We start from the raw sequence: 25,106 nt of genomic DNA, 5'->3' as shown, positions 1-25,106 counted from the left end.
TGTCATATTAATTATTGATATAATCAATAAGGACATAAGGACATGCCATACAGACTATGAGTGGCTATGATAAGTCTTAACCCACATAAACCTGTGACTAATCTAGAATATATGCATTATTCATATTAGCTATATTATATTGATTATATATTAACGTAATACTATTTTAAACATTTAAACAGAATTCAAGAGTGCAGAGGACATAAGTTATATCATGGAACGTTCACAGCACAGTATCAATGTATGATCTCACTACAGCTAGAAAAACATATTTATTTACCCCCAAAGAAGTACATTAGACACCACCTGACATGACAAACAAACACTAATATCACTAATGCATTACATGTAGTCAGTGGCAATGTGTTCCAAGAGAGTGTTAAACATAATCTGGTCTGTAAAGGTCCAAACACTCATTATACTGTACATGACTGGAGGGTTGCTGGCATCATATCTAAGGTGCCTACCACTGCCGGTGTGCCCTTGAGCAAGACACTAAATTCCTAATTGCTCCAAGGAAGCTGACTATGGCTGACCCTGTGCTCAGAGAAAAACGTACATTTTGTTGTAATCTGTGGAATGACAGAAGGGTTGAATCTCATCTAATCTAATGAGTGCCATTTAACATGTTTCCTCTCAATTCTTCCAACAAGAAGGTGCTCCAAACAAATATCCCATGTGCATTCTGACGCAAGGTTCATATTAAACAGAATCAGTCATAAAATACATTTACAGATAAATTAATACAGTATAGTGGATAAAAAGGAATCTGCAGTTAATCATAGTGGCAATTTAGAACATATGCTTTCATGACATACTACTGTATAGAGACCACAGATATTCTGTGCATCTCGTCCAGAGTCTGTCACTCTTTCCTGGGCAGTGTTCCAACTGGCCCTCCAACACCCCTACCAGCTGTATAGACCTGCTCTCTAGGGTCACGTTCAGTAAGGCACAAACATAGTACTGACCATGACCCAGTCATCAACCACGCCTCCTCCCAGGAAGAGAGACTGTACAGGAGAGCCAATCTGAGTCTGAGGGAGAGTACAGCAGACATGTACTCACTCAGACAAGCACTAACCTGAGGATCTGATATGGAGAGAGAGAGAGAGAGAGAGAGAGAGAGAGAGAGAGAGAGAGAGAGACAGGTAGAGACAGGTAGAGGAGTAGATAAAGGTAAATGATGCATTTCCCCCTTCTTCCACAGGGTGTCTTATTTCTTGATTTGATTGTAGGTTATTATGAGAGAGGGGGGGGGGGATGGGGGGGTGGAGAGAGGGAGGGATAGAGATATTATACGCAAGCACATACACATACTTTACATACTCACAGAAAGACACATATGGTGCTTTTCCATCAGCAGCCCGGTTTAGTGCAGTTCGGATCAGTTCGAGGTCAGGTCGGGTCACTTTTGATCTGTTCTGGTTTTTTCATTATACACAAACCGACCCAGACTAGTAGGAGGAGTAGACGATAGTAGGCGGAGTTACGCGTCATAACAGCGCGCCATGGTGGTGACGTATATTTTCACGAGACATAACAACAGCAACATGGAGCTATCCTATGCTTGCAGCTATCCTATGCCTTTCCCTCGGCATGTGGTATATTATTAACCTTGGTTTTTTGGTGAGAAAAGAGAGAAGACAGAAGAGCGAAGACAGAAGGAAGGATACTCGAAAGAGGAATGCTGAAAAGAGAAAGAAACTACTGTGGGCTATCGTAAGGAGATGGCTACTACTTTAGCTCACTGTAGCGTCATTGTTATGTTCAGGAGACGGCTACTGCCTGATTGTCTGCATGTTTGAATCATTTCTATTGGATTTTGTTCTGCACATATGTTGTTCTACACATAATAAAGTCATGTTTTTGAACCCTTAAAACCACTGCCTTCACTTGTCTGCTTTATGAACTGTAGCATCATTGTGTGCCGTCAACGGGAGTTGCACCAGCTGGCGCGGTACAGCACTCTCTCTATATATTTCGGGCTAAACTGTGCAGTGTAGCCGGCGTCCTGGTTCCTCCAGCAACCGGACACTTCCAATAATAACAACAAATATGTAATATGTAAATATGTATAATACCACGTTCATTGATAAAATGACGCCAGGGATGGAAAGGGGTGAAGGGGGATGATGAAGCGCTGGACTACTGAACGGCAGCACAACACAACGGGGAAATGCGATAAGAATTATGTCAAAATGCAGCACCAATCATCATGTACAGATCAGCCTTAAAACATGTAACGTTAGATATATCGTTATACAGGGAGCGATGTATTTCTACGGAAAGGCTGATAGATTGTAGAATCTTCTTGTCGGTAAAACGATGGAATCAATCTATTGAGGATTGTGATCTTAAATGCCTTGTCATCTCATAGATTAGGTGCACAGCAATGACAGCATACACGATTTGACAAGGAAATAGAATGTTCAACACGGGTTGGAATCTCTGTACTTGATTTATTAAGACAGTCAGCGAATGGTTAATCAGCACAGTATCTCAGCATCGGCATTCAATGACATCATTATACAGACAGGCTGATAGATACGAGTGCAGCGCTGTCCTGCTGGTGCGGGGCTCCAATCTCCGCGTTTATAGATCGATATAAATAGATCAACAGAATGCAGCACTATCATGCACAGATCAGCCTTAAAACATGTAACGTTAGATATATAACGGAGCGATGTATTTCTACGGAAAAGGCTGACTGACGCGGGCATTTGAATGGAATTCCGGGGTAGAAATATTCTCTGCCCCCGCTGTCAACTGGACAAGCGGTGCTGCGAGCAGAAGCGGCCGGGCGAACTCCCTGTTCATCGAGTTTACGGTTAAAAGCATAACTTCTCGGGGTGTCAGCGCGGTGGTTAAGGGCTCAAAATGACCGTAGACAGATGGTGAAGTTAGCAAAGGAGTATTGTGTTTGTACCTCCTCCACAGCCGGTGTTATTCACGGAGAAAGACGGTGCATAATAGCGATTTTTGTGTTGTGCTTGTTGTAAATAAAAGTTCTATGATTCATTGAAATGACATTAAACTAAGATAATACGATGGTCAGCATAATTTTTCGAATCTTTATTAATAAGCTATTACAGAAACTGTAGTGACATTTTCCTAGAGTGAATGTGGTATTTCAAGATGGCGGTTAGTGAAGAAATATATGGACTTGGGATGACGATTTTCCATTGACCAATCAACGGTGTGCAGCAGCGTCACACGTCACACGCAGCCTGGCAAAGAGACCCGGATATGAAATTTTAGACCCTGGGGTCGATGTGGAGCTAAAGAAGCGGGCTGACCTGGGACCGAACCGACCTGGGACGACTAATGGAAAAGGGGAACGAAGCGGGCTGACCCGGGTCAGCACCGGGTCAGCACCGTAGTGGAAAAGCCCCATTAATAACCATTTGCTTTAATGCTTGAAGTATAATTACCTGTGATCTGTGCTCCTGCTTTGTTTCTCCAGGTGAGGGTAGGTTGAGGTGACCAGTCCTCTCATACACAGGTAACATTAACCCACCTCCTTCCTTTTCATTAACAATGAGAAATAGGCTGGCCTCTCACGCAATTACCCACTATCAACATGGCACACATACTCCCCCTGTCTGCCAGGTTGACCCCCTCCAGTTTCAGGGGCAAGTTGCCCCTCTACGGATTACGTTAACTGAGAATCCTCCTGATTTACTGATTTTTTTTAGCATTGACAGAATATTTAAATCTGTCATTTTGACAGACTAAAACTATTGGTCTTTTTTTTTTTTTTAAAGGCCATGAACTACAATAAAACAGCACTGTAAAAATATCCTAGTTACTGAATTCTATCTGACGTTGCAGTGAAGCTCATGTATTGCTTCCGTGTATTTGCACAACTCAATCACAGGTCAACAATTAAGTGTCAGTTGGCACAGACAAATAAACTCACTAGATTGCAAACTGCTTGATAAAGCATTCATTCTTTCAAACCGACGACAAGAACTTTACTTTCCATGTTGCGAGACGCATGTAGTGAGTTCCAATCATATTAAGTGATTGATCTGTCTCTGTAACTTCTTCACCATTTAATTTGGGTAGATGTTGCAGTATGTAGAGTATCACTAACACTAGTCTGTAGAGTCTGTTAAAATATACCATATTATATATGTTAAGATATACCAAAATATCTCATGTGGGGATTTTTGGAGGCTCTGATCGCAGGATTGGTAAACGTACAGTATAACTGTATGTTAACATCTAGAATGACAGTTACAAATTGACAGTGACAAATTTTGTACAACCCTGTCCATCATGTTTGATTGGTTCTAGAGAAACCACCACAATCTGAAATATTCTCTAATATCAAGATGAATTAAATCAATACTCAAGAACTCAGTGATGTTGTTGGTACAACATGTTTATTACAGGAGGTGTACCATATACATTGATCCTGCTACATATAACAATTACGGTATAAAAGATGTATACTGCAAATCCATTACAAATGACCATCAGTAGAGAGCAGTGACATTGGTATAGTACTACTATAATAGTAGTATGACATGTGGTCATGTATTCACATTATATATCTCTTAGAGTGAACATACCATACTGCTGTAGGCTGTTGGCCTCATTAAAGTACATGTTAAAATGTCTGTCTCATTTCCTTTAATCTAACCCCTATTTATATGTATTCTTTGAAATAATGAATATATTTCCTGAATCAATTTGTCCCGGGCTGAATACAGACTGAAGGTAGTTTGTTGCCACCACACCAGCAAATGTGTAGAGATGTTTCTGTTGTTTCTGTGTACCAGCATTATAGAAGGACAGGGTGTGTTTGTCACAGTCTAGAAACATTCCCACTACATAGAGCCCTTCTCCCCCAGGTACAGGTGTTGGAGGGTCAGTTTTGGCATGGAGACCTGTTTGTTTCTCATAAGAGAGAATCCAGAAGCCATGCTCAGGAGTTAAAGAGACTGTCCAACTTGTACTAGCTGTATCTCTGGCCACACCAACATACCATGACTGTTTGTCTTCGCGTGTACTCCCCACATTCACCTCCCAGTAGTGTTGTCCTGACCTGAATCTCTCGTTACTCAACACATGGGGATGTCTTTTAGGGTGAGTTTTATCTTCTTCATATATGATATTGTCATACCGAACGCTTCCAACACAAACTATAATCCCAGGAGGAGCCGTGTTTACATCCATAGTGACATCCACTGAGGGAAGAGAAGAAGGTTTCACTAACTCAGCAACACTGTTTAGATGGATTGGTCTGCTAATTATATTAACAGTCCACAAACATATTAACATGTAATGATATTATCAGTAGTAAGGCTGAAATGTTTAAGAAAAACAGTTACTCTAACTTCATTCCAACACAATTGAAATAAATACCGTTTTTTTAAATCCAGGTCTATAGCAGTCATGATCTTATGAACACAGAATAACATGATGAACAAGTAATAAACTATATTTTTCCCTACCTTGTTTTTTTTTCACTTGGTGCCAATCTGCATTAAAAAAATATCAAACGTTAATAACAGTATTTGCTTCAGAGGTGTTCATAGTTTAATGCATGTGTAGTGGTTTTATATCATGTTATACTGACTCTGACCCGAGAAGGGGTTGGATGCAGTAAACATCCATCCGAAAGGGTTCCAGCCTGAGACTGCACCCAAGGAGGAGGAGGGGAGGTCTAAAGGAACAAAGTGGTTAAGGACAAGAAGTGGTTATTTCTATGTTGAATTGGAGAGAAGGGAATTTTAAGTGTTGAGGGGGGGACCAGAGAAAATAATTAGTGGAAAGGTGAAATAGAGGAGACACGTGCATTAGAAGTAATTGGCTTGTTTATGCATCTGTCCCCTGGGGACCTGGGTGGAGCTTCCAGCATTTGTCTTAGGCCGGGGCACATCTGCCCTCATACGCACTTAGATACACGTGATCTATACTAGATCAGATGTTTTACCTTTTTAATTAGTTATCTTATAATTAAACAAATACAGACAATGTACTAGTAGTGTGTCTGAAGATGCAATATGTAGGTTGATACAATTTAGAGTGTAGCTTTAATTTAGAATGTCTTCCTCTACGAGGAGCAGGGGGAACAGTGTTCTGATCAACAGTGACATTCACTGAGGGAAGAGAAGGTTTCATTGACTCTCAAACACTAGTGAGATGAATTGGTTTGACAGACAAACCGATTAACACAATTTTAACACTTATTATCATAAGCCTTGGCCTTAACTGTAGAGAATGATGTCATAGAATGGCATCCTCTACTTTACCTTCAGGATGAACTTGTTCTTTAACAGATGAATTCTGCTGGTTGGTGTCAGCCTCTAAAAGAACATAAGAGAAAATAAACACATTAATGTATTATATCTACCCAAAGCAGACATGATTATCTAAAAATGTGTCTGTGTTATCAGGTAGGATGATAATGAATTGTAGTTAATTACCTCCAAGGAGGTTAGTTGTCTCTGTTGAATAAAGGATGTAATTGTTAAAAGGTGAATGAATGAACACATGAACGTGAATCCTAAACTACTCCTTGTATAATAGAGTAACATACATGTATTAATGTCAATGGAAGATGTACATGTGTCTGAAGTAGGGATTTGACCCTGAGAGTTAAATAGTCATGTACCTGGTGGCCTCATCTCAATTTCACCTGACATACAGAAATACAACCCTATCAGCAACATGCCATGATATTTCATTTTAATTTCTTACTGAGTCTTATCAGAAGTGAGTTAAAACAGAGGCGAATTATAATTCATTGATAAAGTTGACTTGCCTTTTGAGACATATCCTCTCTGTGTGGTTGTCTTCATGTGATCGTGGCTGACTGCAGGGTTAGTCTGAGATGTCTCTGGGTCCAGAGTGGTAACTAAAAGAAGAGACCAGGATCCAAGTATTAATTCACAATCACACAGGAGACATGGAGAGGTCATCAGGAACTGATGTTATACAAGAGTGTTTGTTGTCTACCTGCGACTGCTGTCACTGTTCTCCAATCCGCAAATAAACCATATGATAATAAAATAAAATAAAAAATCCCTTGTGGATGAACCATCTTGTTTTCAGTGAGTGTCCAAAGCCTTTGAATCTTATTAGACCTAGAAACTATCTGAAACAAACAGAGTATCTAGACGATTGAGAAAGCTATGAAGCTGTTTGCAAACAGACGTTGATTAGTACCTTCAGTTGCCCCATGAAGAGCAGAGGGAACAGTGTTATCGTCAGTAGTTCCCTTCACTGAGGGAAGAGAAGGTTTCATTGACTCTCAAACACTGGTGAGATGGATTGGTTTGACAGTCAAACTGATTAACACAATGTTAACACAGTTTATTATCATAAGCCTTGGCCTTAACTGTTTAAAAGTTGTGGTTTTCTCTTTCTTCTTTTGAATTATGTACCTTGGTTCTAATATAATTTAAATACATGAGTTTCCCAACAGTCACAACAGAATGATATTATGACGTTTTTTTCTCTACCTTTTAATGTTTTATAAGCATACAACATATAATGTCAGTAACAGTATTTGCTTCAAAGGTGTTCATGGTTTAATGCATGTTTTAACTTTGAAATGTGTTATCTTAAAATCTAATAAGTAATAAAATATAAACAATCGACAGGTGTGTATGAAGATGGAATATGTAGGTTGATACAGTTTAGAGTAGCTTTACTTTAGAATGTCTTCCTCTACTTTACCTTCAGGATCAACTTCTTCAACAGATAGTTTCTTCTTGCTGTTTACTGCACATCAATGAAAAACACACATATTTACTGGAACTATATTAAAACCAAAACCAAAACTGCTGGAATTGATAGATGGTTGGTTATCCAAGTTAGCTATCATGCTAATGAAGGGTAGTTAATTACCTTCAAGGAGGGTTGTGGTCTCTGTTGAATGACAAATAGAATTGTAGAAGAGGGTGAAATTGTAATCTGACATCTCTCTTAGTATCAACACATTCATAAAAGATAGGGGAAGGAGCATCATTACATACCTGCTGGCTTCTGTCCTAGCTCACTTTGATCTGAAACTACAGAGATGTCATGTCGATGTAAAATCATAAATCAATGTGTCATGTTACAGCATGTCATAGTGCTTAAAAGAAATTCAAATGTCAATAACAGTATTTGCTTCAGAGGTGTTCATGGTTTTTCACATGACCCTGAATCCTAAACTAATCCTTCAATATGTGAGTAACATGTATTAATGTCAATGGAATTATGTACGTGTGTCTGAAGTAGGGATTTGCCCCTGAGAAATAAAAACAGTTATACTGTCAAGTACCTGGTGGCCTCAAGGATCCCATCTCAATTTTACCTGAAAAACAGAAATACATGTCAGCAACATGTCATTTTCTTAATCAGTCTTATCAGATTGTACAACAAACACTACCTGTACTGTCTTTGCTCTTTTGTGTTGAACAGACTGTGGAGAATCCTAAAGAGATGAGAGCATTTGTTTCGGTTAATCAAGTGTTATTAATTGCCGGTAAAAGGTGACATATCTCTCTATAGGACTGACACTACAGTACCATCACACACTGCTGTCCTTACTAGTGAAATAGAATGTAGAATGTTACCACCTCTCTGTTTGTACAGGATGACAACCACAGATGCCAGACCACAGAGGATGATCAGAGACAGGACCAGATTCACAATGAAGGCCACCAGGCTCCAGGTATATGAATCTAAGGCATCACAGAAAATATATATGAACACACACAAAAAATAAACTATCACTATTTAGCAACACTTAAGTTGTGGGTTTGATTCCCGCTGGGACCATATACGCTATACATACATACTATAAAAAGCGTATGTGCACTCGCTGTTCTGTAAGTCAATTTTGATAAAAAGCTAAATATATTATCCAATCTCCACACTCCTCTTAAGAGCAGAGTAGAGTTTGTGAGGAACTGGGACAGAGCTTTGTGTGTGCAAGTTGTTTTTTTCTGAAAGACTCACCAGGACCTGCTGTTGGGAGTATGGATATCCATGGTTTCACCCTGCTCTCTCTCCTCTCCTCCTCAGACAGAGAGACTGTACAGGAGAGCCAATCTGAGTCTGAGGGAGAATACAGCAGCCAACTGCTCACACTCACCAAGCCCTGAGGATCTGATACAGAGAGATATTGTTTTTATTGTTACTACCTGAAAAATAACTTGAGAATGAAACATTTCATAGTTGGGATGTCCCAACAAGTATCAATCTGACCAATCAACAAAGTGAAAAGAAAGGTAAAAAATGTGTCAGTTTCTTAAAATGATACACTTTACCACAATTTTCCACAGGCTGTCCCCTCTCTCCAATTTCCATTGGCATTGTATGCCGATTATGATATTATCAACACCAAATACTAATACACTAATATTTGCAATTTCATGCATGAATCATCTCAAAATCAAGTAATTTGAGTCTTCCATAGAATTTGGCATGAAATGGTAATAAAATGTCAAACATTCTAGCTCACTTTTGAGAGATGGGAGGTACTGTACTTACCTGTGGTGTTGAGTACTCCTCCCCCAGGTCTGATCTGTGTTCCTGCTTTGTTTCTCCAGGTGAGTGTAGGTTGAGGTGACCAGCCCTCTGACACACAGGTAACATTCACCTGACCTCCTCCTCCTTCAGCCACAGAGACAACCGGAGCACTACCTGTGACTAGTCGAAAGATAATAGGGAGGGTAGTTACAACAATAATAATCATTATCATCAGAATAAAAACAACTGATTTGTACAGCTATTTACATTACATTGTGAATCTATGCTTAATAAATACAGGCAACAAAAACAAAACCCAGAGTGCTCTATTTTAAACACCGAACTTGGCATGGTGCTATTGCTCAGGGGGTATTTTAGAAATACATTTTGTGGTGAAGCTTTCACATAAACTATGAATGTGTCACCTAGGGCATTATTAAACAAAGTAGACTAAATGTAACATCCTATTCGACTATAGGCCTACTTTTCAAAATGAACAACATAATTTGGACCACTGCTGTCAAACTTGCTGTCATATAGAACAGCATTTGCACTAAATGGTCACAACTCAACCTTGAGCAATACAGCGTTAACTCTTACAAGCTGAAATTACCAGCATATTTGTGTTTTACAATAATGTTGCTTTGCGCCCAGCCGAAATTATGTACTGTATAGTGTATAGTGCAAACATTTAACTATTCCAGTGGCCTTGGCCATTCCAAAGCTTAAAGTATGTACGTAGCTATGGCCATGATAAATCAGTAATGATTGTATCAGTCCAAACAAAGTGTTTTCTAAAATCTGATGTGGAGAGACACTGGCCTATATTTGACCTACATTCTGTTGACAAGAATATGCCCATGTTTGCTGCTATTAGTAAACGTAGCATTTGCACAGTTTCAAGTGTTCAATGTGGCCAATATATATTTTTTATTTTCATGAAATTTGAAAAACATGAAAAATAAACCTTTACCATTCACTTTGAGGGAGACGGTGGCCTTTTCATACCACCGCTTGCTTGTAACGTGGCACACATACTGCCCCCTGTCTGCCAGGGTGACCCCCTCCAGTTTCAGGGACACGTTGCCTCTCTGCAGCCCCCCAGTTAGAGACACTCTGCCCTTGTACCGGGGGTCCGCAGGAGTCTCCTGGATCTTGTAGTCCTTGTAAAACAAGGCAGGATTGGAGGAGTTACCAGGCCGGTACCAGCGAACCTCCAATGGCTCAGCGTTGAAGAGAGGAGAGACTTCACATGGCAGAATGACAGAGGAGCCTGACCACCCTGTGACTGGATCCTCAGGGACTGACAAGGTGAAGAATACTGTGGCATCTAGGGGTGTGGGAGGGAGAGAGAGAGAGAGAGAGAGAGAGAGAGAGAGAGAGAGAGAGAGAGAGAGAGAGAGAGGGGGGGGGGGGGGGGGTGGATGGAGGAAAAAGAGAGAGGGGGGGAGAGAGAAAGTTGTGAATTGACTTATTGACGTATTTTCCCTGACTTCAGTGTTTCACTCTGGAAAAAGAGACGTAGAGGGTTACTATGGCAAGACAGGGTTACTACGGCAGGGTTAAGTAGAGAAGGGATTATAGGGGCATCATAAAGAAAATGGGAGCTTTTAAAACAAAACAAAATGCACATGTACTCACCAGGAGTCTGGGCGGCCACCTGAGCTATGAAGACAGCCAGCACCACTACCTTCAACCACCCCGCTGTATCAAAGAGGACATCATCATCATCATCAGAATCGCTTTTATTACATTTTACTGTACACAAGAGAAACATTCTTTGGCTTTGGTTCGTCAATACTGACATTGCAGCATTCAATGCAGATACAAAACACAATGATAACACAGTAATAATTAGTAACGTAAGTAAGTAAAAAAGTAACCCTACATTGAGTAGGGTACACAGTAATAAAGTGATGGATTTTACAGTGGCCTCAATAGTGCAAGAAATGCTATACAGAGTATGATAATATGAAATTAAATATAATACAATACAGCAGTAAATTAGTAAATAAAGTAGTTCAGTAGTGTGCAGTATTTATTATACTGCAATATGTTAATTACCGCAGTGTCATCACGACTGATATACAGTATGCATGACAGGAATAATATAAGAAGCTGGTATCACAAGCCAAGAGAGAGATCAGTGAACTAACCAGAGACTGTGAGACTCAACTTTGGACCGTCAGTGGTAGCACCTGAGGTTTTATTGATGCCCTCTGTTGGATTAACTGTGAATTGGAGTTAACAGATAATGGGAGCCATTTTGAAATGAACATGAGGCTTGACTTAGGAGTATATGACATAGAAAGAGTTGTTTTTCTCACACTGCAACACACAGATGCCTGAAAAAAGCAAATGGATAGGTTGTCTTTGTAAACAAGTGAAATGCCAAAAGTAAGCTATTTCTATTTCTACCGACACAATTCAAACTGAACTGATTTATAGAAAGTCATAAAACACAACATTGCCTGTTCTCTAAATGCTAGAGAAGTAGTGAGGGAAGGCAAAAGAGAAAATAAGGAAATATATTCTTCAATGGTTATGAGTAACAGTAACAATAATAATAATAATAATAATAATAATAATAATACATTTTATTTGTAAAAGCACTTTACATAAGAAATCTCAAAGTGCTAACCAGTGGTAACGAGCAGTCCTCCTTGACTAGACAAAGGGGACAGGACAGGCGGTAGTCATATCAGACCTACCTGCACTCATGACCCCTCTCCTTCGACATTCAGCAGTTACATCATCACAATCCATATTGGCCTTGGAAATATCAGGAAAAACCTCTAGTCTAGACTCACAACCGTCTAACATATTAGAACAATTTTAATCAACGTCTACTTTATAGCTGAGAATGAGAATTGAATAGTAAGAATGAATGGACCCTTGTCCTTATCTCGGCCACTCCTACTCCTTATATTACAGTCTGAGCTTTCACTTTAGCACTCGCTAGCCAAGCCCACTGTAAAATGTTTTCATTATTTATTTACAGGGGAAAACACACTGAGACCAACACCTCTTTTGCAGGTGAACCCTGTCCACAATATCAATACAATTACAAAAAACACATAACACATACAACACAGTTACAGAAATCTCTCCATCATATAAAACCACAATATTGTATATCAATAGAAACAAGGGTCCTCGATCAACACCTGCATGGCACCAGAACAACCAACTGCAGAGTTTCAGCCTACTGCTAGACTGTGTTTTCAGCAGGAAGTAGAACATTTACAGCTAGGGTAAACAGCATGATGGAAAATGAAATGTGTGTGGGAGCAGGGTAGGGTGAATATGTTGCTGCTCAATCTGTACAGTACATTGATGGTAGTGCTTGTCTGTTATGCTCCAAATGTGTCTGAAACTTTGCTTGCTGCTATTTGATCTATTCTACCTATAAACGCAACACTTTTGTTTTTGCTCAAAATGTTTACAAGTTGAAATCAAAGACACACTTTTTCTATGTACACAAAAGGCCTATTTCTCTCAAATTGTGTTCACAAATGTGTTTAAATCTGTGTTAGTGAGCACTTTGCTGAGATAATCCATCCACCTGACAGGTGTGGCATGTCCAGATGCTGATTAGACAGCAGGATTATAGCACAGGTGTGCCTTAGGCTGGTCACAAAAAAAGGCCACTCTAAAATGTGCAGTATTTCAAGTATTATCACACAGCACAATGCCACAGATGACCCCCGCATAATGGGGGCGCTCAAACAGCTGGAATGGTCGGCCCTAATGCATTATTATCCAACTGAAACCCCAAATGTTGTGTTGCATTATTAAAGCCGAGTGTGCTTATAACATGATGGAGTATGTGCCAAATACACTTGAAACTTGATTACATATACATTATATACTATATTATATATATCATTTAATCATATCATTTAGAGTTTCAATTCAATTCAGGCTGCGGACTGCACAACAAGCCATGATATCAATGTTAGTTTAATTCTATGCTTTTCAGTTGAACTATGTGAAACTGATTGTACACGTTGCACCATAGCCCAGACAAAACAGGGCACTCGAGGGGAGGCTGGTGGAGGCAGAAGTCTGAGGACGGCTCATTGTAACGCATGGAATAGAATGATGAGCACATGTAATTGATATCATTCCCCATTCCATTCCATGCATTGCAATGGATTGGAATGGATCGATTTCTACTTCCACCAGACTGAAACAGCAAATATCACATGATTTGTACTTTGAAAGTTGTACGGAAGAGTTAGAATAATTTGTATCCTCTGTGACTGTAATCAATCAACCAGTAACGTGGGCATTTGTACAGCCATGTAAATACAGCGCTGCTTAGCCCCAGTTCTGACCTTTGGTACAGCACAGGGTCGATAATGGGGTTGAATAAGGCCATGCGTCAGTCAAGTTTCCCTCCGATTTTTACAGAGTGACACCCACGCACTGCCATAAGATGTTTATGTGCTTACGCCAGTGACTTTCAACCCTGGTTCCAGGGTACATGTTGAAGATAATTGTTTCTAGCTCAGTTGGAACCAATTACTTTTATTTATGTTTTTTTTTATTTTTTATACCATGATCCATCTTATCAACAAGCCCCTGATTGGTTGAATCAGGTGAGATTCTACCCTATGCATATGTATTTTTCTCTCATTTACCCCAAAGACCCTTAGCCAATGGAAACATCGAACATGATACACTCATGTATAAGTAATTATCACAGCGCGCATGCGCAGTGGTACTCGGAGCTCGGCAGAAAGGAAGCTTGTTTGACAGCTCTTCGTTCCTGAAAAGGATCCCGTATCTCTCCGTAGAAAGGTAACATTTATATTCAACATGTGGTGGTCTTTATCGTAGTACATCCAAAGAAATCTTTCCAATGAATGTTCAATCGTTGGTGTGGATATTGCATGTTTAATAACGGTTCAGCACCAACCAACCGCCTTGTGTGTTTTTCGGCATAGAAAGCTAGCTAGCCAGTTAGCTCGTTTCACACACACACACACACACACACACACACACACACACACACACACACACACACACACACACACACACACACACACACACACACACACACACACACACACACACACACACACACATCGCTGTGTTGTCATGACATTAGTTGATATAGCTGACTTCATTCATGTACACCTCCCTGACCAGTTGAATGACAGACAGACAGACAGACAGACAGACAGACAGACAGACAGACAGACAGACAGACAGACAAGAGGCTTGGGATGGAGCTGAAGCTAGCTAGTAGCTGAAGCTTTGGATAAGCTGCTAGTGTGTGATCAGGTAGTGAGTGACAGCCATTGTTATCTAGCTGAATACCTCACCTCCATGGTTCTCTAGCCACGACATCAGAGAGGTCTGTTCTAGTGCTCTGTGATGTGTTTAACATTGGCCAAATGACCCTGCTTCTGGACACAGGCAGGTGGTGGATGGATGGGTGGATGGATGGATGTATATATGTACAGTACAGGCCAAACGTTTGGACACACCTTCTCATTCAATGTGTTTCCTTTATTTTCATGACTATTTGGTACATTGTAGATTCTCACTGAAGGCATCAAAACTATGAATGAACACATAGGAATGATGTATTTAACAATAAAGTGTGAAATAACTCTAATATGTCTTATATTTTAGATTCCTCAAAGTAGCCACCCTTTGCTTTTTTGTTGTTAATAAAATATATAATAATAATATTACATATAATATGTGTTAATAATAATATGTTATTATATATATATTTAATATTATTATATATTTTATTAACAACAACAAAAATATATTTTATTAACAACAAAAAAGCAAAGGGTGGCTACTTTGAGGAATCTAAAATATAAGACATATTTAGAGTTATTTCACACTTTTTTGTTAAGTACATCATTCCACATGTGTTCATTCATAGTTTTGATGCCTTCAGTGAGAATCTACAATGTAAATAGTCATGAAAATAAAGGAAACACATTGAATGAGAAGGTGTGTCCAAACTTTTGGCCTGTACTGTATGTGCATTGTGCACCCAAACACTCTGAATCGGAAGGTGGATGAATGAATATGATGATGTAACTGGAAGCTACATAGACCAATGCCAAACTGGACTACTCTACCTTTTTCTCTCCGGCCATCCTACACGTGGTGTAGCTCTTAGGAGCTCAAACCCACCAGGAAAGCTGTATAAACACCGGGTTGACGGGGCGGACTCCGGCGGGGGGGCGGCGGCGTCGTATGGGGGGGAGCTCCGGACCTCTGACCTCGCCACGATGAGCTACAAGCCGATCGCCCCCGCCCCGTCCGGCTCCACGCACACCCCGCCAGGTATGAGCGAGCGGTACACCCACCTGCCCTGTCTGTCTATTCTGCCCATCATCATTATTTAGCTTCTTTATTTCGTGCTTATTGTTGTATGTATGGGTTATAGTCAGGCAAAGTATGGTAGTGGAGCCATCTGTAAAGACGAGGCTGATAACGGGCAAAGTGGCAGAATGTGGTGGACTGAACCAGTGGATCTTCAACTTGTGAAAGAAAGAGAGTGAAAGAGAATGAAGAGATGGGGATTTTTGGGGGGGCATTTTGAGGTTGCTATAAAGATAGTGATATTAATGATTTGATATTTTATTGAATTGATATAAGATTACGACAACAAACTAATGCAGAGGTTTGATAGGCAGGCGACTATTTCTACACTGGAACCTTCAAAACGGGGAATTCATTTAGGCCTAAGTTGAATTATGGACGTGACTGCTTCCGCTGTGTTTGGGGGTGTGAAGTGAATACAACTTCAGACCACACTCACATCGATCGGACGCTCAACCCTAGTCTGAGGTTTCCTTCCCTTCTTCAAAGAAAGCTCCAGCTGCCAAGGGTTGATGCAGGGAAATAGGAACATTGACTTAGGCTATCTGATTATACACAGAACAGTGCTTAGCTACTAGGCTATGATGGGAGGGAGGGAGGGAGGATGGAAGGGAGGGAGGATGGAAGGGAAGATGGAAGGGAGGGAGGATGGAAGGGAGCGAGGATGGAAGCGAGGATGGAAGGGAGGGAGGATGCATTGCCACCTGGCTCACTAGTATCGGCTGGTATTATTGGGGATCTTTGTGCTGTCCAGACACAGACACACACACACACACACACGTACATTGTAACCATCATCTCTCGGTTCATAACACGTAAACTACCACCCAGCCTGTTGCCATGCTAGCATGTGTGTTAGTGCGGTGTCCTCTGTTAGGTGTGTGCGTGAGCGAGAGAGCGAGACAGCTATAGGTAGGGTGGCTTCAGTGCTGTTTCGTCATGTTAGCAGGTGTGTGAGTGTGTGTGAGAGAGATGACTATTGGTAGGGTGGCTTCAGTGCTGTTTCGTCATGTTAGCAGGTGTGTGTGTGTATGGGGGGGGTGGGGTGGCGGCGGGTGGCGGGTTAACTATTGGTAGAGTGTATGTGTGTGAGCTACGTACTACTGGTAGGGTTCCTCAGCCTCAGTGCTGTTTCTTCGTGTTAGCAGGTGTGTGTGTGTGTGTGTGTGTGTGTGTGTGTGTGTGTGTGTATACACACTATTGGTAGGGCGCTTCAGTGCTGTCTCTGTAAGCAGATGTGTGTGTTAACTATTGGTAGGGCGCTTCAGTGCGTCTGATCTCTCTCTCTCCCTCCCCCAGGCTCCAGTGTGCCCTCCCCCTCCCTCCCCTCCTCCTCCAACTTCAGACCAGCCTTCAGTGACTTTGGCCCCCCCTCCATGGGCTTCGTACAGGTATGACTGACCCATAGAAATAGAACGATTAGAACAGACATGGTCCCTCAGACCATAGTGAAACAACGAAGGATATTCAATTATATTATGATGGGAGTACATTTAGGAGCCAAATATTACACCGGTTTTGTAATGTAATCATTGTTACTGCATGTGTAGAACACAGAGAGAAGCTAACAATTCAAAGGCAGCACCATAGCAACTGGTGCTGTGTTCGTAAATTCGCTCTGAGAGCGCCTGAGCGCACACTGGCTACAAGGTCATAAAGAGACCAAGTCATTTGATTGGACAAGAGGCATTCCATGAGTGCTGATCATATTTTCAGAGCGAATTTACGAACGCAGCCTAAGCATCATTTGACTGAACATTCCAATACATAAAGCTGTGATGTAAAACCTCCAAATAGGACAACCAAAGATGGCCGTCGGTACACCCACCATGGAATGTTAATTTGTATGGGCGTGTCTGTTCTACTCATTGTATTTCTATGAGTGGGTTTCCCTCATCACACTCTGGTTAAATGGGATGATGATGCAATGTTTCTGGATAATGCTTTGCCTGACCCCTTTTTGTGTACACCCCCCCCCCCCCCCCCACACACACACACACACACACACACACAACCCCCCCCCACACACAACCCCAACCCCACACATGCGTGTACACACACACACCTACACACAGCCAGTGAAGGTGTCTCAGGGCTCCACCTACAGCGAGCTGCTGTCGGTCATTGAGGAGATGAGTCGTGAGATCCGGCCCACGTACGCAGGCAGCAAGAGCGCCATGGAGAGACTAAAGAGAGGTACTGCAGCCTCACCTGTCTGCCTGTCTGTCTGTCTGTCTGTCTGCCTGCCTGTCTGTCTGCCTGCCTGCCTGCCTGCCTGCCTGCCTGTCTGTCTGCTGCCTCTATCTAACTGTTGTCTGTCTGTCTGTCTGGCCTGTGTCTGTCTGTCTGCCTGCCTGTATATGTCTGTCTAGCCTGTGTCTGTCTGTCTGTCTGTCTGCCTGCCTGTCTGTCTGCCTGCCTGCCTGCCTGCCTGCCTGCCTGTCTGTCTGCTGCCTCTATCTAACTGTTGTCTGTCTGTCTGTCTGGCCTGTGTCTGTCTGTCTGCCTGCCTGTATATGTCTGTCTAGCCTGTGTGTGTCTGTCTGGCTACCTGCCTGCCTGGCCTGTGTCTGTCTGTCTGCCTGCCTATCTGTCTGTTTGTCTGGCCTGTGTCTGTGTCTGCCTTTCTGCCTGCCTGCCTGTATGTGTCTGTCTGTCTGGCCTGTATCTGTCTGTCTGGCCTGTGTCTGTGTCTGTCTGTCTGCCAGCCTGCCTGCCTACCTGCCTGTATCTGTCTGTCTGCCTGCCTGCCTGCCTGTATCTGTCTGGCCTGTGTCTGTCTGTCTGCCTGCCTGCCTGCCTCTGTCTGTCTGGCCTGTGTGTGTGTGTGTCTGTCTGTCTGGCTGCCTGCCTGTCCCGTGTCTGTGTCTGTCTGGCTGGCTGTCTGCCTGGCCTGTGTGTCCGCTTGCCTGTCTGCATGTTCACGTTGACACTCAATACTTCATCGCCACGCCAACCATGTTAGTTAGGGATTAATAAGGAGGAAATGGCTGGTTGTAGCACGTTAGGTCGGTGACAGAGTCATTTCCTGAGGGGCCATGTTATCTACCGTGTGGAATCTCAATCCAATTAGGGGAATTCATTGATTAATTAAGTTGAAAGGAGGAAGAAAGGCAGTAGACACCACTGGCCCTCAAGCACGGAGGTTTGACATTCAGCTACTGTTGCATCAGAAGGACACAGGGAACAATTCCAAGAGTTCCAACACGAAGACAAAACTGACAGTCTGTTATTCTCACCAAGGGAGGCTGGTAGAGGTAGAAATCGGAGGACGGGCTCATTGTAATCCATGGAATGGAAAGAGGAATGGAATCAAACATTACCATTCCTCACGTGTGTTTGATACCATTCCTTATTCCATTCATTACAGTGAGTCCGTCCTCCGATTTCTACCTCTACCAGCCTCCACTGCTTCTCAGCCATTGACCAAATCGTAGACAAGAAAAGATGATTACAGGACGTTTTAAGCTCACAAAGGCATAACGTTTTTTCCAGTTTGTTTAATGAAATCTCAACCTTCTCTAAAAAGGCGAAATGAATTATATTCACAGTAACAACAAAATAAATAAGAGAAACATATTATCCAATTTATCAAGTGCAGGACAGAAGAATGTAGAATTCCTTTTTTTTTTTTTGCTTTCACAGTGACCACAAGACATGACAATGATCCCCTCTGGAGCTCCTAGCTGGATAGCATCATCCTCTATAGTACAATCCTATGGACAGATAGCATCATCCTCGATAGTACAATCCTATGGACAGGTAGCATCATCCTCTATAGTACAATCCTATGGACAGGTAGCATCATCCTCTAGTACAGTCCTATGGACAGATAGCATCATCCTCTAGTACAATCCTATGGACAGGTAGAGTCAGAGACTGTTTGAGATAAATAGAAGCCGCACACATATTAGGACAACGTTTTAGGTCGTAGCCTAAAATACTTAATACTTAGTATTTAAGACTTGACAAAGGCTACGGCCGAAACCGTTGTCCTAATAAACCACACTTTTTGCATCTGGAACCTGAGTGTGCGGCTTCCATTTCTTTCAATTGGAATTAGCTCCGTTGCCAGCACCTCGCCTAGAGTTTCTGCGGTGTGCATTCTCTCTTCTTTTCAATTTAGAGTCAGAGACTTTGTCATGTATCGAAATAAGAAAGACCGCGCCAAGTCACAGTTTGTAACAAAATCTTTCTTTCACCGAACTGAACTGAAGGTTCATCGGGGGGTTCTCTCCTCTGACAGGCATCAAGCTTGCCAACTTGCTAGTGCAACAGTCATTTAAAAGCAAGTAAGAGTGAATTTTATATCATCAGTTAGCATGCTAAGTTTGATCAAATCCTGAGTTGGAGCTTAAGTTAACTCCCTTACCTTGTAGTATACATAATATGCTATCTGGCTACTCTGTGTCCATAGGACTGTATAGAGCAGGGGTGCTCACACTTTTTGGAACCAAGATCTACTTTTCAAGTAGCCAGTCTGCCAAGATCTACCAGTCTAGTTTCAACATCGCAAACGTACATGCACGTACTACAAACACACACACACACACACACACACACACACACACACACACACACACATTTGCCAGTCTGCATAGGGAGCCATAGCACAAACCCTCCCTCTCTCTCCCCCTCTCTCTCCCGCTCTCTCTCTCTCACTCTCTTACACACACACACACACACACACACACACACACACACACACACACACACACACACACACACACACACACACACACACACACACACTCACTTTCTCTCACTCACACACTGACAGCCAGTCTGCAGTACCATAGCCAACTACTGATCCAACAAACAGAAAAGTAAACCAGATACAAAGCAGGTAGTTCCCTAGTTTGAAAGGAGGAAATAAATGCATTTCTCTACCTTAGTGGGAGACCTGGCACTGGGAGGAGGCAGCTAGTTTCTAATAGTCAGGGCTGTAGGAGCTGGTTGCAAGGTGTCATCGAAAAGGCAATCTGCAGCCTCGAGAAACTTTTTTCACAATTTCGCCGTCTTTGAATGACTTCTTGTGTTTAACAAGAACGTGACTGACGCGATAAGAAGCTATCGTTGCAGCCGTACGTTTTCGCTCTTTTGCCACATTTCCCTTCTTCGAAATAGCCATCATAGATTTGCTGATCAGACAGACGCATTTCCAATATCACATCGTGTAAAAAAGTCCTCCTCCCATTCTGGATGGAAGTTATACGTTATTGGTTTCTTACTTGGTCCAGCTTCCCCACTCATTTGTATAGCCTTTATTTAGTATTATATAGTAAATAGTAGAAATTGGAAGGCTAACTAGGTAATTAGTCTCGCCGGTATTTTGTATTTTGTAGTTGGTGCTGTTGACTGCGCATGCGTGGTGAACCGTGTGTTAGGTGTAGGTGAAAAGATCAGATCTCAGACTGGCTTACCTGTACGTCAATCAAGTGGCAAAAGCCATAGTGAGGATGGATGATAGGCGAACTTTTTCGTTTTCGTTTTTTTGTTGTTGTTGTTGTTGTTCAATGCGATCTACCCATACTACCTTTGCGATCGACCGGTCGATCGGGCACCCCTGGTATAGAGGATGATGCTATCTGGCTACTCTGTGTCCATAGGACTGTATAGAGGATGATGCTATCTGGCTACTCTGTGTCCATAGGACTGTATAGAGCAGAGGTTCCCAAACTTTTTTTAACCAAGGCACCCCTGAAGCTTTCCCCCTTCTCCAAGGCACCCCAACTCTACGAAGATTTTAAAAATACCTCGGAGCTTAAACTAAAAACAATACACGATGAATTGGTTTGAAAATGTGTGTTTATATATAATACATAAGTATTGCCCCAATGAATTTTAACAAGATAATAAAAGTCATAAATGAACTGTAATGGATGGGTAAGAATGCATAGGTCAGTCAAACTATCGCTAAATTAAATAAAATTGTGGCCCTCAAGGATTGTACAATATGGGAGGAGACTCAGAGGGAATTCTTCACACAAATAAAATATCAAAGGCCTGTATAATCAATCAATGGAACAATGCTTTTTTGGGGGGCTTAAAATAATGCCTTAAAATGTAATTCTCATTTCAATGCTCATTCTGAGATTATTATTTCACATCTGAACCAAACGGGTAACTCACAACTATAATAATTTAACAATAATAATCATGACAGAATTGTAAAAATTGAGAGAAACAAAGCAAAGAAATATGTTGTGCGCATTAGTGGGACACATGCGCCTGCTTTTGGGAGCAGAGTCTCTTTATGCGGGGAGAGATAGTGGACAGCGCGACACGCAGGTCCTGTTCCACTGACAGACGCGTGCGTGTCTTGTTCTTGACGAGAAGAAAAAGCCAGCTCGCACAAGTAGGAGGTTGGGAAGGGTAAAAGCACATTGATGGCGCTCTCTGAGAGAGATGGATATTCATGTCCCACAAGCAGCCAAAACCTATCCAAACCTAGCTCACCATGTTTGAGCTTCAGTGTGCGGTCCATAATGAGCTCTGCCAGTTCATCTGGAGCTTTGCTGCTCAAACTAGCGGCTGATGCTGATGAGAGGGGGTTGAACGGATCCCGGAGCCAGTCGAAGTCTTCGTTCATTGGAGGGAAATAGGACTCAAATCTCTCCTCCAGCATACGGAGGTGCGCAGCGATCAGATTCAAGAAAGACGCTGACTTGTGTGCTGCGTCATTGGCCGTCAACGTAAACATTTCAATGTTTTTCTTGGCCACCCCAATTGCCACCGTCTCAATTTGGGGTAGTAGTGGTCTAGTGGATAGTGAGTTGGACTTGTGATCCGAAGGTTGTGAGTTCAAATCCCGCCTGAAGCCACACCACTACTAGTGTGCCCTTGGGTAAGGCACTTAGCCCTCAGTTACTCCAGGGGGAATGTCCCTGTAATTCGTAATTGTAAGTCGCTTTGGATAAAAGCGTCTGCTAAATGGCAAAATTAAATTAATTAAATTAATTTGGATCGGAATCCGTTCAGTTTGTCTGTCGCTGTCAGGATATTCTCAGCCTTCCCTTGCATTTTTATGTTGAGGTCATTAAGGTGGCTAAAAATATCTGCCAGATAAGCAAGCTTAATCCACCACGATTCATCTTCCAATTGTTCTTTGTATGGCAAGTCGTGCTCACTGACAAAAGTGATCAGTTCATCTCGGAGCTCATAGACACGGGATAATACCTTGCCCCGCGACAGCCAGCGGACCTCTGTGTGTAATAAGAGCCCCTCATGCTCGGACCCCATCTCATTGCACAATGTGCTGAACAGACGTGACTTCAGCGGGCGTGATTTGACATAATTAACAATTTTCACCGCTTGGTCCAAGACTTCAGTGAGGAGTAGTTAGTTAGTAACTAGTAGGCCTAGTTAGTAAATTAATATCTTTCAAATCTGAGAAATATATCTTTTATTTGCTTATGAACTCCATTGCACATGTAATAAACAAACGTTTATTAATGTATTATTATTATAATTTTATATTATACTTTTTTTTTTTTTTTACGAGCAGATTTGGCGGCACCCCCGGACAGGTGCTGCGGCACCCACTTTGGGAACCTCTGGTATAGAGGATGATGCTATCTGGCTACTCTGTGTCCATAGGACTGTATAGAGGATGATGCTATCTGGCTACTCTGTGTCCATAGGACTGTATAGAGGATGATGCTATCTGGCTACTCTGAGTCCATAGGACTGTATTATAGAGGATGATGCTATCTGGCTACTCTGTGTCCATAGGACTGTATTATAGAGGATGATGCTCTGGCTACTCTGTGTCCATAGGACTGTCGAGGACACAGGCCTTGCTCACCAGTCTGTTGCTTGGTGGAGGGTAGTGTTCCTGGTGAGAGGTGGTCAGGGTTCGTCAGTCGTACAGCCGTTTGATACGAGAGGTTAATCCCAGGGAGGGCATTTGTGCTGCCCCGATGCCTTACTATAGACTTCTCAACTGATCTGATAAGGAAGGTAGTCCCATAGAGAATGCATGGCTGCTTGTATTCAAACACTCCTAAAGCATGCTCTCTCTCACACGGCGGCCATCTTGCTCTGCCCTCACTCACCTTGACTGGTCAACAGGTGTTGAACCTGGATCAATCAGGTAGACGCGTTGCATACCGATGTCAGAATTTAAAACATACTGTACTTCTCCAGTTTTTTGTTTTCCCTTGAAATACATGCATGTGAATCTCTTGGGGGGAGTATCCACTATATAGTGATGCAGAAACAATGTGTTTTATGGAGGTGTTAATACATTGTCTTTGTTTTCCTGTCGTTCTTCTCTCTCCCTCTCCTTCTCTCTCTCTCTCTTCTGTAGGTATCATCCATGCCAGGGCCCTGGTCAGGGAGTGTTTGGCCGAGACTGAGAGAAGCGCTCGCACATAACCCCTCCTGTGGATCCTGTCATCCCTCTCTCTCTCTCTCTCTCTCCCTCTTTCTCCCCCTCTCCCTATGTGTAGGTGTCACAGCCTCTCGCCTCTTCTGTCCTCACCCAGAGCAACACCCCCCCCCCCCACAACTGTTCCTTCCCCTCCTCACTTCCATACAGTCCCTCATACGGGAGGGGGTCTATTCAAAATGCATACAATTTACAACAATTTAACTGGGAGAAAATCTGTTGAGAAAATGTTTGCTAAGCATCTGAAAAACTCGTTTGCTCATGGGTGACTCAGGTGGAACCCTCTGGGAGCCAATCAGATGGCTATTATGATGCAACAGGGGGGTGTTTGTAAGCCGATAATAATGGAAGAGAACTTGCAGGGAGGATGGGGGGTTTCTGGTAATGAAGCCTCATGATGTCATAGTCAATAAACTCTTGTGAGGTTGGTACTCAGAACCTCAATCTCAGCTGCTATTCTGCCACCCTCGGTTACCAAAGGACCAGCTCGCCCTCGCTCACTCTGCAGGGCGCTCCACGAACACATCAAGCATCTTGAATACACCCCTGCTTCTCCTCCTCCCCCCCACACAAAATCCACTCTCCCCCCACACTCAACTGCCCCCCCACCCCGCTCAACCCACTCTCCCCCCATCCCATTCTGCTTTCAAATGTCAAATAGCTCAGCCTCTTTTTGTCACCTCCTAGTTAATTGAACTAATACCTCCCCCCGACACACACACACACCTCATGTTAGTATGGCAATTTTGTAAACCCACTTTTTGCAGTTCTGTACTTAAATCTGAATAAAATAATGATAGAAAAAGTTTTTGAATCGAAAAAAACAACAACTACGGTGTGATTTCTTTGTGTGTAAAATCTGTTTGTGAAATCTGCA

At 42.3% G+C, this 25,106-nt stretch overlaps 2 protein-coding genes across 6 annotated transcripts; one reads left to right on the top strand and one right to left on the bottom strand.

Annotated features, from left to right (window-relative positions):
* Positions 1-4,387: 4,387 nt before the first annotated feature.
* On the bottom strand, positions 4,388-12,328 carry LOC308159555 (butyrophilin subfamily 1 member A1-like). Of its 5 annotated transcripts, none has more exons than XM_080533364.1 (19): positions 12,189-12,328; positions 11,634-11,708; positions 11,119-11,181; positions 10,451-10,807; positions 9,499-9,657; positions 8,965-9,114; positions 8,580-8,687; positions 8,393-8,437; positions 8,285-8,317; positions 7,995-8,030; positions 7,867-7,887; positions 7,696-7,740; positions 7,183-7,239; positions 6,779-6,871; positions 6,441-6,461; positions 6,267-6,320; positions 5,591-5,677; positions 5,466-5,492; positions 4,388-5,198 (listed from the first exon to the last, which is right to left on the bottom strand). In XM_080533364.1, exons 1-19 carry the CDS (start codon positions 12,298-12,300, stop codon positions 4,654-4,656), a joined length of 2,088 nt encoding a protein of 695 aa, XP_080389490.1. In that variant the 5' UTR covers positions 12,301-12,328; the 3' UTR covers positions 4,388-4,653. The 5 variants fall into 5 exon arrangements, with proteins under 5 accessions (XP_080389490.1, XP_080389492.1, XP_080389491.1 ...); XM_080533366.1 differs by having other exon boundaries at positions 5,597-5,677; XM_080533365.1 differs by having other exon boundaries at positions 8,583-8,687.
* A 1,866-nt stretch (positions 12,329-14,194) lies between these two features.
* On the top strand, positions 14,195-25,045 carry cdk2ap2 (cyclin dependent kinase 2 associated protein 2). Its single transcript, XM_080533360.1, has 5 exons — positions 14,195-14,283; positions 15,625-15,798; positions 17,137-17,228; positions 17,913-18,033; positions 24,149-25,045. Exons 2-5 carry the CDS (start codon positions 15,744-15,746, stop codon positions 24,214-24,216), a joined length of 336 nt encoding a protein of 111 aa, XP_080389486.1. The 5' UTR covers positions 14,195-14,283; positions 15,625-15,743; the 3' UTR covers positions 24,217-25,045.
* The last annotated feature ends 61 nt before the right edge of the window (positions 25,046-25,106 follow it).

The sequence above is a fragment of the Nansenia antarctica genome (genome assembly GCF_963989245.1).
Source record: "Nansenia antarctica genome assembly, chromosome: 6".
Lineage (NCBI taxonomy): Eukaryota > Metazoa > Chordata > Actinopteri > Argentiniformes > Microstomatidae > Nansenia > Nansenia antarctica.
Note: the sequence above shows the minus strand (reverse complement) of the source record. Positions and strands in the feature narration are given on the sequence as shown.

What these genes read in the sequence shown, in the direction of transcription:
- LOC308159555 (XM_080533364.1), bottom strand. Translation starts at nt 12,300, where the DNA reads ATGTTAGACGGTTGTGAGTCTAGACTAGAGGTTTTTCCTGATATTTCC. An exon ending in TCTTCATGGGGCAACTGAAG is followed by an intron (nt 6,872 to 7,182) that starts GTACTAATCAAC and finishes CTCTTCTTTTAG; the next exon opens with TTACCACTCTGGACCCAGAG. An exon ending in CAACCCCTTCTCGGGTCAGA is followed by an intron (nt 5,493 to 5,590) that starts GTCAGTATAACA and finishes TTTTTAATGCAG; the next exon opens with ATTGGCACCAAGTGAAAAAA.
- cdk2ap2 (XM_080533360.1), top strand. Translation starts at nt 15,744, where the DNA reads ATGAGCTACAAGCCGATCGCCCCCGCCCCGTCCGGCTCCACGCACACC. An exon ending in CTCCACGCACACCCCGCCAG is followed by an intron (nt 15,799 to 17,136) that starts GTATGAGCGAGC and finishes TCCCTCCCCCAG; the next exon opens with GCTCCAGTGTGCCCTCCCCC. An exon ending in CCTCCATGGGCTTCGTACAG is followed by an intron (nt 17,229 to 17,912) that starts GTATGACTGACC and finishes ACCTACACACAG; the next exon opens with CCAGTGAAGGTGTCTCAGGG.